This window comes from Cinclus cinclus, chromosome 15 (genome assembly GCF_963662255.1).
Source record: "Cinclus cinclus chromosome 15, bCinCin1.1, whole genome shotgun sequence".
NCBI classification, from domain to species: domain Eukaryota; kingdom Metazoa; phylum Chordata; class Aves; order Passeriformes; family Cinclidae; genus Cinclus; species Cinclus cinclus.
In genome coordinates this window covers 13,060,072-13,078,394 of record NC_085060.1, presented here as the reverse complement: position 1 = coordinate 13,078,394, position 18,323 = coordinate 13,060,072, and the positions used below count along the sequence as shown (strand labels likewise).

The following is an 18,323-nucleotide window of genomic DNA, read 5'->3' as shown; positions in this document are numbered from 1 at the left end:
CAAGTCCACCTGTCCTGTATATACTGTAGACATACTGCCACTACCTCAGAATACATTAAAAAAAAAAGATAATGGCACTTGGTTAGGTCCTGTATTGCAAAACAGACCAAATAAATATTGGGCTGCTCTCCCTAAAGAGTTTATGAAATACAAAAAAATGTGTGATAGTATTGTTCATGCAATCTTGTATTTATTATAAGAAGTAGTGCAATCTCTTCTGGTGGGTAGATTACTCTTCAGATTTAAGTAATTTTTTTTTTTCTTGTCAATCACCACTTCTGATGGGACCCAAAGCATGTCAGTCTTTTCCCATTATTCCAGCATATCACCCTAAAACAGAATCCTTCCTTACTTGTATATAATACTTACTCTGATTCCTTTGGGTCCAATAGGCCCTGGAAGACCATCGTCTCCCTAAAAAAAAACCAACATAAAAATAAACAAGACCCCACACTCGGGCTGGAGTTTGTCTTTCTATTAAACTAAACAGTAAGCCTAAACTTTCTCCTGTGTGTTCACAGTTAAGTGTGCTAGAGTAGCTGTCATTTCCTGAGTTAAAGGGTTCAAAATTATTTTAACTTTTGGCATTGAACTCTGAGCTGAAAAGCATTTGTTCCAGCTGATGCAACATGACTTCGAGGGAAGTTTTCCTGAAGGCCACGGTGCTGCCAGGTCACTGACAGTCAGGGGTCAGCCCTCCCATGGAGAATCCTCCAGCGGCCCCTCGTGGGCAGAGCAGCCCCCTGTGAGCCACCATCCCACCGGGATCAGCCTGCGCCGGTGCTACTTTGCATTATGATCATCACAGAATCACAATGCAGAACTCTGCATCCAAATCTCAAGAAGCTGCATTTAGGGAATAAAAGTATAGCAAAAGTTTCTAGTCCAAGACCCCTGTGCTGTTTCACTCTTGTTATATCCAATTAATCTTCTCTCTTAGTATAGACCTCCTTTATATTTTTCTTATCACCTGCCTATTTTTTCCATAGCTTCTTTTTGGTGGGCTTGTGTTAGGTTTATACTGTGAGCATTTATAAAAGAAATGGCACATCCTAGATATCCTTAAGTAGGTTAAAGGCAAATATATTCAGAGGAATTTTACTGCTGAATTACACCATCTGAGTGTAAGGAATTCAGTAGTAAATAGAAATAAACAGAACCCCTCCAGGGAAAGCCAGAAGCATTCCTCAGCTCTCTGCACGTAGGTTCAATGAGGCTTTCATTTGCATTACCCCACCCAAACCCAGCCCAGGAATCCAGGAATGCCACCAGGTGCAAATAACAGTTTACCTACATGGTAGGAGCCCCCAGGGCAGTTGAGAGCAAAACTCTGCTCTTATCAGTAAACTCAGCTAAGCCAGGATCTCCTTAGTGCAAGAAGTAACAAAGCTACATCACAGCACCTTGTCAAACCTGTTATTTGACCCTAATGTGCAGCACCTAGTGAAAGGTAGTGCTGGCAAGAACCTGTGTAGGTAAAGAACTGGATAGGAAATTCAGAGCAATCTTGTTCCACTGGCTGACTATTGAAAATAATCAGCTGAAAAACCTGTTATATCCCAGCATCTAAAGATTTTGATTATTAAACCAATGATAATCAGGAGTTCTGAAATTGCTTAGGATCAGCACAATTATTAAGCTAACACTGCCCAGCACCTTTATACCATTCAAGAGAACTGGGACTTACCTTTGAGCCTCTTGGACCAGGTGGTCCTTCTGGTCCTGGAAATCCAGGCAAACCTGGCTGTCCTTCCAAGCCTGGGAATCCCCTTTCACCCTACAAAAAGAATAGGTGGTGGTAGAGGTGAAATATGACAGAAACAAAATATAAGACAGAAAAACTTAGAACACACATTTTTCTGCTTTTCTGTAGGAAGTCATCACACTAACACTGACTAAACAGCTCACCTGCAAAACTAAAGAAATCCCTGAACACAGACAGATTTACCTTTAATCACAGCACTCAAACAGATTTCATAGGTTTATGGTTTCACAGGTGTTACCCCATGCAAACCCAATACAAATACTTCTGCATGGAGCTGTAGAGCAGGTCTGCTTCCTCATCTGAAAAGAGACACTGTGGAGCAGTGTTACTATCTCAGGCCAGCATGTGAAAGGGCTATTGTATCCCTGAAGGAGGGAGAATGAGGAACTTGGCAGTGCCAGAGGAGGAAAACATTAGGCAAAACCAGATTTTGGAGCAAGCTCTGGCATGAACTGTGTTTGCACACTAAGAAACCACACCTCTGTACAAGAGGCATGTCAGATGTGTGAGGGGCACGCCAGGCTACAGAGTGTCTACTAATCCCAACCCCATCACCCTTCACATTTTTGTTAGGGCAAGTAGCATCTACAAATGGTTGATAGAACAGACTTCCAGCACAGGACTGGCCTTGTGTGTCATCTAAAGCTGAAGAACTCTACTCTTAAATGCAACTCTGCCAAAGTCTCTACTCTAAACAGTCATGGGATAGGGAAGCCAAGGCCTTGAAAGAAAGAGAAACATGAAGCCAAACAGCTAAGAGGAATAGAAGAGGCAAAAACAGATGCTAGTGAACTGTAGTATTGAAACTGATTTGAGTATTTTCCAAGCCCACATTGAAAGTGAGCAGCAAAAATGAGAGCACTGCATGAGGAAACTGTTGCCAGGGCAACTCCTGCAGAGTTTGCCAGCAAATTAAGCCCAAAAGAAAACAGATTATTTGAAGGACCATGCCTGGGGACAGCTGAGGGAGTATATCAGACATGTCCCAAGAGAACTTACACCAAAGTTAAAATAATTACAGTGGAAATAGCTGCACTATAATCCCTATTTTTTATTTAAAAATGGTTAAAGAAATGTGGGCAGATTTTGTGGGGAGAGAAACTATGCTGATCCAGCTCTCTTTGAGTTTTTTTTTTAAAAAACTCTATTCTACTTAAACAGCCTATAGACAATTCCAATGGCAACTGTTTTCAGATATTGCTTCTGCCTCCAGATTTTTCCTATTGCCCACACCACACTGGTTTTCATGAAGATTTGGATAGTACTAATTTGGCAGAAAAAAATGTGTGCTCACCGCTGGAACATACTGAAAAAGAAAATAAATTTAACAAGTCTTTCACAAAAAGTTAGTGCAAAAAAGACATTATATTGTTGGGAATAGAATGAGATTGAAGTCCCTGGTTAACATGCAATACATTTTCTTATAAATGCAAAAACTCACTAGCCAGTTCTGCTTACACAGAAAGAACTGAGGAACGTAGGATACCTCTTGTTTCAGACTGGAAGCTACTAAACTAAAAGATAAATAGCAAAGGTTTAGGTCAACTCAGATGTCCTCTTCCAAGGACAGAAAATATCCCAGAAAATACAGGATTGTTTCCATACCCAAATATAGAACCATCATTTTCCTGGGGAATGGGCAAGGAGTCAGGTTCTGATCTCAATTGCCCTCAATCAGCTACATCACTATGGCAAAAACTGCCAGTTCACAAGCTTGAACATGACTGTTGCTTGGGGCATAGAAAGAAAAAAATATAGTTGGGAAACACCCTAAAATTATGCTTTACTGCAGTAAGATATAACCAATTAAACAGGGATACAGAAAAGTTTGGCAGAGTTCCATGTACTCTAACAATAGCACACAAGCAGGGATACATGCAATTTTAAAGCATGCACAAGTAATTCACATTTCTAGAATTTGTTCTCCAAAATTCCCTATTTATAAATACAGTATGGAGACAGAAAGCAGAATAATTACATTGATGTGATATAGCAAAAAAACCCCACACAACAAAAAACCCAAAACATCAACACAGAAAACAAACAAACAAACAACAAAGCAAAAAAAGAAAAAATACCCAACCCAAAAAAAACCCCAAAACAAAACAACCCCAAACCCCCCCCCCCCCCCCCCCAAAAAAAAGAGAGAGGAAAAAAAAATCAGAACAACAGTACTTGAAGAGCCCATTTTAACATCTAAATGCATACAAGAACATGGCTATAACATTTGACAAAAGAAGCACATACTTGCTTCCTGCCCTTGCTATAAAAATAGCTAACTTTAAATAAAAAGAGTGCAAAAACACATAGCTATGGGTGACTGCTTAAAACTAAATTAATGTACAAAAGCCCATAGTAATATTAAGATACACAGCATGGAAGTGATGCCACAGCCACCCATATTGTCCTCCACCTTTCTAAGCAAGTGGAAAGTAGGATGAAAGTAATGGCTGCATTAGGTTATCACACCTTCCTCAACTCAAACAACACTAATTCAACACATTTAAAACTACAGTATCTAATCAACACAAACACAGAAATCCCCTCTGACAGGGGACCTGCATTTTTCAAAGCATCAAAAATTTTCAGGATGTCATCTGTGGCTTCTTTTGTAAGATGAAACAGTTGAGGTTTAATGTTCAGTGGTCACTAATCAGGATTATAAACATTTTGGTATACAGAGCCATATTTGTACAGTTCAGGTCAACAGTTATGAAGCCCATACACCAATCATGGAATTATTCTTGACAAAGTGATTAAAATCTGTGAAGTTTTAACTATTTCTTAGGAATTCTTATACAACAGTGAAAAGAAAAGTTGGGTTACAACTGAACTAAATTTTACCAGGATAAAAGTAGAAGGAAATAAGGATCTTGAGGACAAACACTGATAATTTTCATCTGAGACACAGAATTCCAGGAATATCTACCCAATTATGCTATCACAGAATATGTGGCCGCACCTTGAGGTGATCAAGTCAGATCAAATTTCCCCAGTATTTGTCAAAAATAGCATAATTTGCAGCTATTTTGAAGGGAAACTTCATCTTAGGTTCTGTGAAAAACAGTCCCACCTTAAGCCACAGTGTTTTGCTGCAACATAAACTGTGTGAAGGAATTGATTAGGCTAAAAACCAGTAAAATTTACAAGGAATTTTATTTTCAGTGAGATCATTTCACCAACAGGTTTGAGCAGGGCCTCCCAAGCCCCAGAGGAGAATAATACCTGGCATGGGGAAGGTATGAAAGCCATTTCAGCAGCAGCACTTATGCAAAATCCACAGTAGCCTTGGGCTAACTGCCCTCAGCCCTGGGCTCTCAGCCTTCATCGGCTCTCTAGCTGAGACTCAGTACCAGCCCCTCCTCTTGCCCAGTCTTTATCAAGATGATTTTATGAGCTTCTTTGGATCTTCTTCTCAGATGAAGTAAAACCAGCCCAAGAATTTACAAGTCTTACTGGTTAGTCTTAGAATTTGCTCTGTGTGCAGCATCTGGCCCTGTTTATTTCTTTAGCCAGCTTTTACTCAGGAACCAGCTTTTGAGTATTAAAGCAGGCTAATCTCAAAAGTGTGGAGCAATATTTATTTAAATTCAGTTGCTTAAGTGAAAAGTATACACTTCCTATGGTTGGAGAGTGAGAGCAATCCCTATGATCACCTGTATGTAACATTTCAATAATACATTTCAGCTTTAATACTCTTGCCAAATCCAGTTCACTTCTGACTTCTTACTTCAAGTAACAGCAAACTGGCTCCCAGCTGCATTCGATTTTTACTGACTTCTCCATTCTTCATTATTTCATTTTAAGCATATTTGAACTTTACCCATTTTACATTTAAGTTCAGTAAGGTGGGTTTGCAAAGAGGAAGAAAATTCAAGTGCATTGATTTTTGTCAGCTGTTGTACTATGCATTTAAAAAAAAAGCTTACAATGCTTTGATTCTTCTAGAGATAGTGTGCTACTGATGCTACAGGGGCACATGGCAGAGTTAAAGAAGAATCATTGGTAGCATGGGAGCAATTAAATTAGAGCTGTGGCTCCCCAAAGCAAGATAAGAACACAGTCTTCCTATTTGTTACAGTTCAATTTGTATTCCTGTCCCTGACCTGTTAAAATTGGGATATCCTAAAGGGAATGCTATGATGCTTAGGAATAAGGCTACTTTTGAGTCTCAGAAGGAATGCATTAGACTCTGCTAAGATAAACAAAGCAGCACAAAGTCTTAGCTGACTTAATGCAAGCGAGAAGCGACTTGGATGCAGATGCTGGTTTGGGGCCAGAAGTGAAGCCCAGTGGAACAGAAAGGTAGGGCTCAGCCAAGTGCATTGGACAAGGCCCTTCCTGTCTTCCCAGTATAGAACTAGGTTCCATACACCTGACTTCCAGTACATCTTCAAATACAGCATCACACCCCTAACAGGAGAATCAAAGACGGGAGATTATATAGACAGCTTTTGGTCTAATGCTCTTCCCACACCAATTAGGCAAGGAGCTGTAGAATGTGACTCCTAGTTCAGAGGTCCCTGCAGAAAGAAGCAGTATTGGATTTGGAAACATAGATCAAAGGTATACAAGCAATACACTGTGAGGGACCAAGCTAATAATTTTAAAACAGCCTTTGATGTCTTGTAGCAGCGCAAGAATCTAGGAAGATTCAAACAACAATTCAAAACCTAAGCAAAGCAAAAAAAATCTATAAGATAAGGCATTAGGATTTCAGTGACAGACCTTGGGGTTCTCCAGAGCTGAACTGCTGAATCCAGCAACACACCAAAGACTGAGGGCTTTGTAATTACAGGGCAACTAACATAATGAGGTGTGTACATGTATGCTCAAACAAATTCCACTAGCAACACATCATACCTAGGAAATACGGGCTTTGCTTTTCATCCTTCCTTTACATACATAAGGTACACAATGGTCTGTAAGCTTCAGAAGGGCTACTTAAAAACTCTCTGACATGGCTCAGGATCGTGCTGTGTTTACCTTGGCTGCAGTGGAAATGAATCAGTTTCTCTATTTCATATCCATTCTAAGGACAGATTGTATTAGATCCACATTAACCAGACAACAGCTACTACGCTCAGTGAATTTACAAAATAGCTGCAATAAGTGAAAAAAAAAAAAAAAACCAAAACAAAAAACCCCCCAACTTAGAATCACGGAAAGGTTCTCCAAAGTTGTACCTGCAATAACTGTAAGGGGCGTAGAAATCTGATGTTTAAGTGCCTTCAAGCAGAACCTGAAATAACTTGTGATGAGTTAGGATGTATCTGGTTTGGGCACCTGCATCTGAGATCCTCTAGAAACATTAACCATGTTCGTGTTTGGATAACCAAATCTATCTTAGAAATCCTGCTATCAAGGGAATACCGTTCTTCATTAGGTATGTAAGGTGGGAATATACTCAATGAACTAAAAGCAAGTAAATGCCAAGGAATGACCTCATCTGTCTGGAACTATCTGGATGGCAGGTGTGGCACTGAACATTACCTTGAATTTTGGACAGTTGCCTTGTTTAACCTGAGCCAATAGTAAAACTCTGCACTAGCACATTATAGTACCAGTGCCAGCATTTTGAATGATTTTTGTTCATTTAAGGTAACATTTTTTTTTCACAAAAAACCACCCCTGAAATATGTCAGAAATTAATCTAGAGCACTGAAACCCTCCTAGAACCTTGCTAAGATAAGGTAAGTGGTTTAATAAGACATGCTTCTCAAACTGTTATCATTCACATCTTTAGGATGAGTCCATTGTATCTCAAGCAAACTGTTTACAAGACTAAGAGCTGCATTTTGGGCAGCCTCTGCCTCTTGCAGTGATCACATCCCATTCATTCCCTGTGACAACAGCAGTTACATGGGAACTATTTAAACACAATTGACTTACAGCCAGGCTCCCCTACACTGGAGAAAGAAGAGTCACAGTACTGAGCTGTTTATCTACAGTGCACTGTAACTAAAGGAAATTCTGGGCACTTGCTGTTTCCTCAAAGAAAAAGAAATTGTAAGACAGTAAGAAATAATGTTGACAGACTTGAAGTACTGTACAGACACACTGAGACCAGGCAGTGAGACTGGAAATCAAAGCTGCAAGGAAGCAGGAAAGCTCCAAAATGTCACCATGCATCTCTTGGCCTTAGGATATCAACTAGGCAGACTAAAAACAGCTTGTTGCACCTACATGAGACACAAAGAGATGCTTTTTGAAGTGGGGATGGTTTTGACTCTGCTTCATCCAAGAACACATGCTTGGCCATTAACTAGCTGATTACTTGGGTGGCAGCTGTATTGGGAAAGCTGTATTTGAATTTTGTCACTTCCATTGTACAGGTCACAATTAGACAGTGACAGCAATCATTATCTTTGCACACAGCTGTACAAATTACAAGGTGAAAAGCAGTACAAGTTCAGAACAGATTAGTACATTAGTGAGCATTAACTACTTATGAACTGGCAGTGCAAGAAAAGTGAAAACAATCCACATTCACTCAATTGTAAAATCCCACTGAAGCATTACCAGCATAGCCATTATGGTACATGCCACACCTTAACTTGTCAACACTATGTAGTTAGTATAGGCAGGCCTTGGCTGTAAATAAGAATTCTTTCTATTTTACTAGAATTTGTCTCATCTCTGTTTTGTTTGTTTATTTTTTTGGACTTTTTAAAATTGTGAAATAGATGGAAAAAATCTATGCATTAATTCCCCATTCTTGAGAAAATAATTACATGAAAAATATTACACTATCAGACGAACCAAATAGTCTGACTCAATATCTGAAACTGTTAATACAACTTCACTCTTTGGTGCATGCCCACACTACCATCAAAGAAAAAAGATATGAGCTAGAAGCAAAGAACTATCACCCATAAGCTTCAGTTATCTGAAGCTGGCATATAGTTCAGTGGTTTGTGTGCTAGTCTGGCAATTAAAAAAAAAAGAGATATTTACCTTTTCACCTTTTACTCCACTGCAATCACATTTGGATAAAGATGTACATCCATGGCAAGCCTTTAAAGACATAAGAGGGAAAAATTATTTTTAATTGGCATAAGACTATATGAAGTTTTTAATATTGTCACAAAAAATTAAAACATTTGTCTAAAATGTAAAGCTACAAAGTGTCCTCTAGCCTTTATACAAGTGTTCAAAGCAAACACAGTTAACCAAAAGCTCAATCACCTTTAATAATACCTATACTTGTTTGTAAATATTTTAGTTCATTTTAGACTTCCAAATTTATGCTTAAGCAGTACAATGCAACACCTATTGCCAAAAGCATCAGCACTTTATAAAACAGGCTCTTTGGCTCATCTCCAGCTGAGAAGAGCCCAGTTACGCTTCTCACCAGTAGATGTCAGGTTTTGCACAAGAGTTTAATCAAGCCTCAAGCTTGTGAGAATGTTTGCAGTAGTTACTAGACAAATACTACACGATTAATTCTTCCCCCCGCAGCTCAGTTACTGAGCAAACACCTTTTAAAACCTCTAGGTTTCATGTAGCTGCATTCACACACCAGTACAAAGCATGACAAACCAGCTACAACAGTCTCTAGCATAAGGTGGCAGGTGGCTGAGTGACAGTCAGATTTCAAGGGGTTCAGAGGAGAGGCATATAGAAGTTTGATTCACAGAGCAGATCTAAGTTAAGCAACCATTCCATACCACATCTGCTTAGATTGTATCCTTCCACCCCCATTCTAACATGGGATATTCATTAGAGCCCTGTGTTGATCTCAGAGATTAACAGATGTGTTTACAGAAGCGAGATTTCTAGAATAAATCCTTTTTTTGGTAGAATGTTTCTACATAATACAGGCTTCAGACCTCTTTGAAGTTAAAAACTATGAGCCATATTAGAAGATACACTAGCTGAAATGCTTCAGGGTTCAACTTGTTCTGAGAATAGGCGTGGTATTGTATTAAAAACATAGAGCTTATGTTTTAAAAGTTTGAGAAGCTGAACATTTGGGGTCCTCCCCTACAGTAATCAACATTCTGTAGGTTTGAGAGAACATTATGTACATGTTCGAGAGAACATTATGAACAAAGTTCTAATTAAACAAGAAACCTGTCAGTATGTCAGACCTGAAATACACTTGGATTTTAGCCTTCATTACCACAGAAGCATTTAGGGACATGACCCATCCCCTACCTGGCATTAGGAATGTCCTGGCTCTTAGCCTAAACATACTACCAAGCATCAGTTTGAAAACTCATTTAGAAATAGCTTAATTCACTTGGAGTTACAAAACCTCAGGATCAATTAAAGCATCTTGCAGCAAAAGGCAGAGCTTTGAGATTTAAGCCTAGCAGTGGTGTTACATGACATGACCAGGGTGTCTCTCCTGATCTTCCATGCAGCTTCTGTAACCAGTTTCTTAATGTTACCTATGTGAAAGCTCAAAATCTTTAGCTAACAGGGATTTATTGAGCCATTTCCTAGACTGAAATTGAGCCTTCCTAGCCCAGCTTTCAAAGATCAGATGGACCAAGGCCTGAGTAACGTGGCCTGACCTCAAGGCTGTCCTTGTTTGGAACAGAGTGTTTGGCTAGATGTCCTTCTGATGCCCCTTTCAACCCCAGCTATCCTATGACTTTGGCATTTGATTTCTTTCACTTTTAAAAGCGGGTTTTTAAAAAGTAAGTTCCTTGTGAACCAGTTTTAGAATTAAACTCTTTAACAAAGCTTCATATAAAAGGGATTAACCTTAGTTACATGCAATATTCCCTTCCCTCACAAAACAAACCTGGCTCACTGTGCTGCAGTACTGATTCCATATTACAAGGATGGAACAGTGAGAGCAGCATGGTAAACCTCTGCCTCCAAGAGGTGGGGAAAAAAAATAAACTCTGTCAGTACTTACCAAAACCCACCAAAAACTGTGGCAGAACACACAGGCAAAAATAGCACATACACAAAAAGCATGATCAAGATCCTGCACAATGAGAAGGATTTATTCAGCCTATGGAACAGAAGAGACTCCTTGAGTCTTCCTTACAACTTCCACAAAATGCTGCTAATAGAAATTTTCTCAGTTTTCAGGTACAAGGGAGCTGTTGGGGTGAACAGGGAGAAAGGGAAGCTGGGAGAGAAAAAGATGGTATGAGATTACATGGCCCCTTTACAAAACAAGTTAGGGGTGCACAATGTTGTGAAGGTGAATTTTCAGACAGTTAAGCTCAGGAGTCTCTGCCCTTTGCTACTGTATGCAGAAAGCTACTTTGTTAGTGCTTACTCATCTTTATCAGCAATTCAGCATCAAGACAGGTAAAATAGAGCTGATTAATAAAACAAATGAGATAATGAGATAATTTGGTATGGAAGAAATCACTTGAAGCAGGGCATCTTAGGCAGTTTGCACAGGTCCTTGTTCAGTGGCATGTTGAATAACTACAGTGGTGGAGATCCCACAGCCCTCTCAGGACTCAGATTTGGTGTCTGCTTGCCTTCACAAGGAAGCTGTTCTCCACAAAATGCCTAACCATTTCTTATGTTACAACTTGTATCCATTATACGTTTAATATACAAAGTTTCTGAAAAATGTACTTCTCTACCTTATTTTGTTTGCAGCAAAGTGCTTTGATTTAATCAATGTAGGGTTTCTTTTTTAAAACTGTGACTGTCTTCCAAAGAAATTTATATACTCAGACTATATTTATTATGCTTTGAGTAACTTCTTAATCTACATAATTCACCTGTCTTGGAGAGTCAGGAGTACTCACTGAATGCTTTTTGACAAATAGTTTTGGATATCGAGTTCACAAGCATTATTTGCAGGAAGAAAACATGTTCTTTCCTAGGCAGCAGTGAAGGGAAGCTAAAAGTCTGTAACCAGAAAACTCTTCAAATACCCACTGTAATCAAATGGTAGTAAGCTTTTGGCATAAATCCTGGGAAGATCTATTTACCCACAAGCTTATCAAGAAGTACCCTGCCAGCAGAGTCACTTATCTTCCTGTACAAAAGCTGTGCTTGGTGGACTGTTTTTCTCATTTGCATTAGCTTGTATCCACACCAAATTAAGGTATTCTTAATAAAACAGTCTGAAATTTAAAAAGTCCTGAGAATCTATATTGTCTCAAAATCAATTCATGCCACTTAGAGGTCTTATTGCTGTATAGCTTAAAAAAAAACCTGAAGTGAAACGTGATGACACAGAGGGAAAAAAAAAGCTTAATGACCTACTCTGAGTGAAAGCCTTCTTGTTTAGACTTTTCAGTAATCTCAAGGTCATTTTTTTTCTTAACTTTGCAAAGCAGGCACAAAAATTGCACTGCAGGAGATTGCATAATGCTTAACAAGTAACTACAAGTCTGAAAGCCACTCAGCAGCCACAGGCTAGAGATTTTTGGTGTCACAGAATCAGTTGTGTATTTCACAGGAATGCCAAGAAAATCTAGGCTCCATACTATGCATAGAAACACTTGGAATTTCTCCTGCATATGGACAGTAAGTTATCAACACGTCAATCAATCAATCAAAGAAAATGGATGCAATATCATTCCTAACATAGAAAAACCTACATTAAGAGCAAGATTTAGATGGTTACCATCAGTACTTTAGCCTTAGTAACAAGCTGACCATCACTAGTTCTGAAAATTACGTTTCTTCTTCTGAGTTTCCAGATATGGAAAATTGAATGGCTCCAAACCTCAGGGGAACTCCAAGTTACACTCAGCACGTGATGCAGTTGGAAAACCAAGCAAGACTCTTGGTTTGTATTATTACTTGGCAGCCAGAAGCCCTCAGTAGCAGCTCAGTTCCCAGCAGTGGCCAATAGGCCACATTGTCTCATGTGACAAAAGATAATAAAAAAATTTGGTACAATAGTGAGTTGTAGCTTGATCATAAGGAGCTGGTCACAATCTCCATATCTATCAAAATCTTTTTGTTTTCAACTACACCAAGATAAATAAGTAATCAAAGCAGCTTTTAAGTGTTGGGGTTGAGCAGAATGTAGATTTCTACCTAAGGCTGTGGGAAAAAATCCCATAGTCACAGTAAGTGGAAGTTCACTGGCAGTCCCCCCCTGGGAGATGTTATGTTAATGTTTCTAGTAAGTTCTTTGCTTTCCCTGCTACCATAGGTTAAAAAATGGTGCAGTGTTTTACATACTTGTAATCCCCAGTTTTCACTGGACTCTCATCCTCGGACTCTGTCCCTAACCTACCTTATATAAGTTACTGTTTCACCCTGGCCCTCCCCCTTTCTGGTGCACCCTACACTGAACTTACATTTTACTGTTTGTTTTTTTCCCCCTTATTAAAGTTCTTCTGTTTTGGGTCACCGAATTGTGCCCGTCTCTCTTCTATTTGCTGCCTTCAAACTTTTGCCGGTTCCGAGGTAACACCCAGCCCGACCATCTGGGGCCAGGCTATTACATTTAAGACCTCAAGTCAAACTGCTTAGATTTGCTCCTGTGTTCCTGCTGCATCCCCATTCATGTACCTGTAAAGATGAACGTACTATCACTGCTTATTTCCTATGCTGTGACTTGCCCATAGCAAGACACAGCCAGAGGCTCTAATTAATCTATTCAAGTTTAGCTAATCCTTTCACTGGATTTTCCTGACAGCTTCTACCCATTGAATCTGTGTGTGGAGAACAAGTCCTTTTCATTAGTATATAAAAGGAGGGATGGCATTGGTTTACTGGTCAAAGGATAATTCTTCCAGAACAAGCTTGGTCTTTTGTGTCTTACATGGACTGAGGAAAACTACTTTATGCCACCAACAGAATGCAGTTTTGTTTGTTTTTCAGTTTGAAGGAAAAAAAAAGTACACATTCCTACTCTTGGTTTGTTACAGTCAGCTCAGTGAAATTAATAGCCTAAGTCATCCTCAAAATGTGTTGTGGTTAGAAGCCTGCTTTATGCATTGGGCACATTCCACTCCTCTCTCATCAGGCCCAAAGACCTTGGTTACAAGGCAATTTCAGCATATTCCATTGCTACCCCTTTCCCACCTGCCACTCACAACAGAATTGGACAAAATATTGGTAAAAACTACCAGGAAGATGAACGCTGTTGCTGGAGAGAACAGTAACTTGGGACTTTGCAAAACTATGAAGTGAAAAAGAAGTGATTTACCACGTACACACAGCTGCAGGGAAACTTAACAGCTAATAGTGTGCACGTAGGGAGGTGCACATAGCACTAGAGTACTTCAATAATGTATTAGTATTAAAACATAAAGGAGTTTAAGAGTAATTTTATACTCTTTCCATAAGCAAGATTACAGAGGGAAGTCAATCATTTCCAAACCTCGACACTTACAAATTACCAATCAAGAGAAGGTGAGGCTTCTTACAAAAGCACAGTAAGTGACTCAATGAGAGATCTGACATGACCCAAGTTGCTTACAGATGAATTCTCACTTCAGGTATCAGACAATTGGATAAGAAAAAGAAAAGAGAAATAAATAACGTGAACAATTTCTTTATTCTGATATCCTCTTTATGTATAATTTTGTCACAAATCCAGAATTTCCTGTTTGATAACTCCTCTCATTTCTAGAGGAGCAAGGTGACATTACTGAATCCAGCAATGCAGTTTGTACTAATACACTGCGTGCTTTTCTTGAAAGCTCCATTCTGATAGCAGCAGAAGGTCGAGAAAGAATCAAAAGCCTGACTGTGGACAGCCACTGATTTTAAATGCTGGTGTCACCTGTAATGCATTAAGACCCCCACAGAGACTTAAATGATAGAGTTTCAGTGAAGGTTAACTTGCACACACTGACTTCATAAACAGATGTTGTCCTGAAGGGAAGTAGGCAGTTACTTGACACCACAACATTGTCAGGTCCCTCACTAAGTAAGGAAGGTTCCCTCTATTTAGAAAAAGATGTACAGAAATCATTGAAATAAATTCTGCCCAAGTAAGATGGCCAGATTTTTAAAACAAATTGAAAACTGCAACAGACACTGATGACAGGAGATTAACTGAACTGTAGAACAATGCGAGTGATGAGCAGAGAACAAGCAGTAAAGGTTAGGGGAAAAAAAAAATTAATATACACTCACATCACACTGTGTAGCAATAGCTGTTTGTGTCCTGTTTTTTTATTTTCCATACTTTTTCCTAATGACTTCCTTTGGATTTTTTTGCTACATCTAATGAAGCCTTTTGGTTGTTTGGTTTTACTAATCCTTCCATTCACTAGAATAGTAAAAGGAAGAGCAATCCATAAAACCCATTCAAAAGCAATTCATCTCTGAGGGCTTCCATACAGCACAGTCTGTCTCCCCTAACAGCTCTTGAACCTGAAACTTGCAACTCAGGTTTCTCACTGATAAAAATAACAGAAGCACTTCTGCAAGGCTGATGTGGTTATGAGTCCTTTCACTACCTGCAGGTATGACTGCACAGACACTCAGGAATGAATTTATGTGATTCAAAGATACAATCTCAACTTGAGAATGGACACAGAGTATCTTTATATTTTCCTTTTTTTCCAAGCATTCTTAAAAGCTAATAGAGCACTTGCTCCTATTAGTTTTAGATTATCAAGCACCTCAGGTCTCTCCCTTCTGTATTTACGAGCAACATGTGACAAGACACTCTTAGGTAATGAAGTTACCATAGCACTTAAAAAAAGCTGAATGAAACATGGAGTTTTTCATTCAGATAAAATCACACCAAACCACAAAGCCATGTCAAAAGAACTGCAGGTACATCAAACCCTTCAAGTTCTAGCACAGCATGCATCAGCCCCGCTAGGTTTTTACTGCCAAAAGAGAAGGGCCAGAGGGATTAGAAACAATTGAATTATTAATAGGCTAAAATCCATAGTTTTAAAGTCTTATAGTCCAGAAAACAATGAAATAGGACTTCCCAATTCACCAAGTCTGACTCTAGACCACATATTAGACCATCTAGACCACTCAACATATATCTTGGAACTCCTACAGTAGCTAAATTAACTCAAACACACACAACTTCACTGCTGAGCAGTTTAACAGTGTTTTGCAGCTCATGAAAGCTCACTGGAAATTGCAGATTTTCAAGCTGCTCTCGTTCATGATTGGTTGGCAGAAGAGAATTTTCACAGTAGGGGCTGCAATTACCTGTTAGAAATCTGTAAAAGATATTCCTAGAAAAAAGCTTATACGCAGTGAACAAATCCTTCACCTCTCATAGTTATCCTCCTGCTACACAAGTTCCCTTAATGCTACCAACATCACCCTCTGCATTCAAATACAACAGCTTACCAGTTGTCAGCATAAGTTCAGCATCTAAAGAAAAGGAGCATAAATACTGGATAATTCTATCAATTATAAAGACTGACTGTTGTTAGAAATTCACTGATTAAAATCAGCAAATTCAATATACAGCAAAGCCTAAGTTACAAATGCCAAGCAGACAAAGATTAATCTTTACTTTGGTGGTGGTCCTGGAGAGTATCCTCATATCCATTAGCTTGCCAAGATCTGTGTAACAAAACACCTGTGCAGTATTCTAGCTAAGGATTCACTACTCATCCAAGTCAAAGATTTCACCATTTGTCTTCAGCAAGCTGATTTTCCCTTCGCCTGCCTGGACAGAAATATAACCAACAAACAAAGGGTTTTGCAGGGATTTGACAAGCAGAGCTAAATCAGCTATTTTGAGTTCTAATAATGATTTCACATCCATGTTCTATAGGCTTAAGAAGGAGTACAAATTTGCAGATAATTTATTACTCATGTATCAGCGTGAAGTCAGCTCCGGCAGCAAAGCCATCAGAGGTCTCTAATCCAAATGGGCATCCATTTCTCACTGAAGTTGTGTACTTATGAGCAATAACATTGCTAAAGCAGAATCTGAATTAAAAGCCTACTACATGCCCTTCTAAGGAATTGTTTCCCACAGTCTACCCAAAGATGTGAAAAGAATAAATATCATGGTCTAAAATGTAAGAGCCAAAAATATGTTTGCAGGCGTTATTGACCTTTTTTTTAAACTAAAGGAACTTCTGATATATAATTTCATCTGTTGCACCTTGAAGCACTATCTTTCTTTGAAATCTGTACAATATAAGACCTGTTCAGACTGGCAGAGGAAACTCTTAGTTGTTGTAGCTACAGTACAGGCCACAGTGAATGAGAACACAAGAGGCATGTTAAAAGCCATTCTCAAGCATCTGATAGATAAATAACCCTTATTTTTCCTCTGAAGGGGTAGTACTATGTGCTTGTTATTTAGATACATGAATAGCTACAAATAATAACAACATGGAACAACTGTATGAGATCTGCTAAGTCTAGTTATCACATCCCAAATGAATGGTTTGATTAAATGCAAAGATTAAGAATTAATAAATTCTCTTAGAATACAGTTACTACAAATTGATAGGAATTAAATTGGTACTTTAAAAACTCCCTAAAATTATGAACAAGAAAACCTTGGCATAACTACCTTCGGAATACGCAAAAATTGAAGCAAGTCCATCTGTGTTAAAAATATTTTGTGCCACAAGAAATGGACAGGAGCTCTCATCTAAAGAGAATTGAACTTTTCTGCCTGTACCTTGTACTAAAACTATATAGAATTGATTGCTTTAAACTGAACTAATTATGTTCTTTTAACACAGAGTATTTCATAAAAGGTATCTTTCACAGAAGCTTCTAGTTAAAATAATGGCAATACTTGCAGCAACAGATCTTCCCAGAGACCAGTCTAACTCCAGTCAATCTTTTTGAGTAAAAGATTCTTTACTGAATGGACACCCCAAAGCTTGAACAACTTTGATTAATCCCCAAACTGCAACTATTTACCCATTAAGAATGGGAAGTATCACAACCTGAATTTCACTGTATCTGACTCCTGAGCCAGAAAAGACAACAAAGTAGAAGAGCCCAGCAGGGCATCTAACTCTTTCAAAATCCTAGACTTGACTCCCTTTGTCAATACCTGGTTCTAAGAGGGGTTTGGCTGGCAACTTTGCAGGACAAGAAGAAACATTAGGAAGAAATTTTAAGTAGAGAGTTTAAAGAACAGAGTTAGCCCTTGCAACTCACAGTTCACTCCTGCTTTCTACACATCTTCATGCACATCATCTTCTTGCTTTCTTCCATCTTCAAAAATGGTTGTTGCTCTTCTGCTTTAAGGGGCACTGCCAGTCTTGCTCTCAAGTGTGGGTGAAGAAAAGGAAACAGACAGTTCTCATCACTTCTGAAAACCCTTAGGTTTCCGCAATCTTAGTCTTACAACACAGAGAATGAGTTTCAGTGCAGTGTATTTTACTGGGTGAGACACCCACAAAGTAAAATAATCAGACCAAGCTCCACTGCCCTTCTTGCAAGCATTTAAAAACTACAATTGAAGAGACCTGAGAAGCCAAGTACTTCTGGCCTAGTGAACGTAGATTTCCAAACAGTTCCACATCAGGTGTATGAATTGGTAAAAATTTCCTTTAACAGCAACGTAGAAGTACTGTCTTTATGCTGCCATCCAGAGGCAGCATCTTACAAAGCATCTATGTTTAGATTTGGCAAGTACACCTCCTGGTAAACAGTGCAAGCTAAGAGCACTAAACCAGAACATAAACTACCAGGTGGCCTTCTCAAC

General features: G+C 38.9%; 1 protein-coding gene across 1 annotated transcript in view; it reads right to left on the bottom strand.

The window, feature by feature from the left end:
- Nucleotides 1–18,323, bottom strand: part of COL4A5 (collagen type IV alpha 5 chain) — a 74,904-nt gene that overhangs the window by 43,946 nt on the left and 12,635 nt on the right. The window contains exons 3-5 of the mRNA XM_062502796.1: nucleotides 8,723–8,782; nucleotides 1,688–1,777; nucleotides 370–414 (exon numbers count right to left, since the gene is read on the bottom strand). Of these exons, the coding sequence (XP_062358780.1) occupies nucleotides 370–414; nucleotides 1,688–1,777; nucleotides 8,723–8,782 (195 nt within the window). The remainder of the gene's footprint in view (nucleotides 1–369; nucleotides 415–1,687; nucleotides 1,778–8,722; nucleotides 8,783–18,323) is intronic.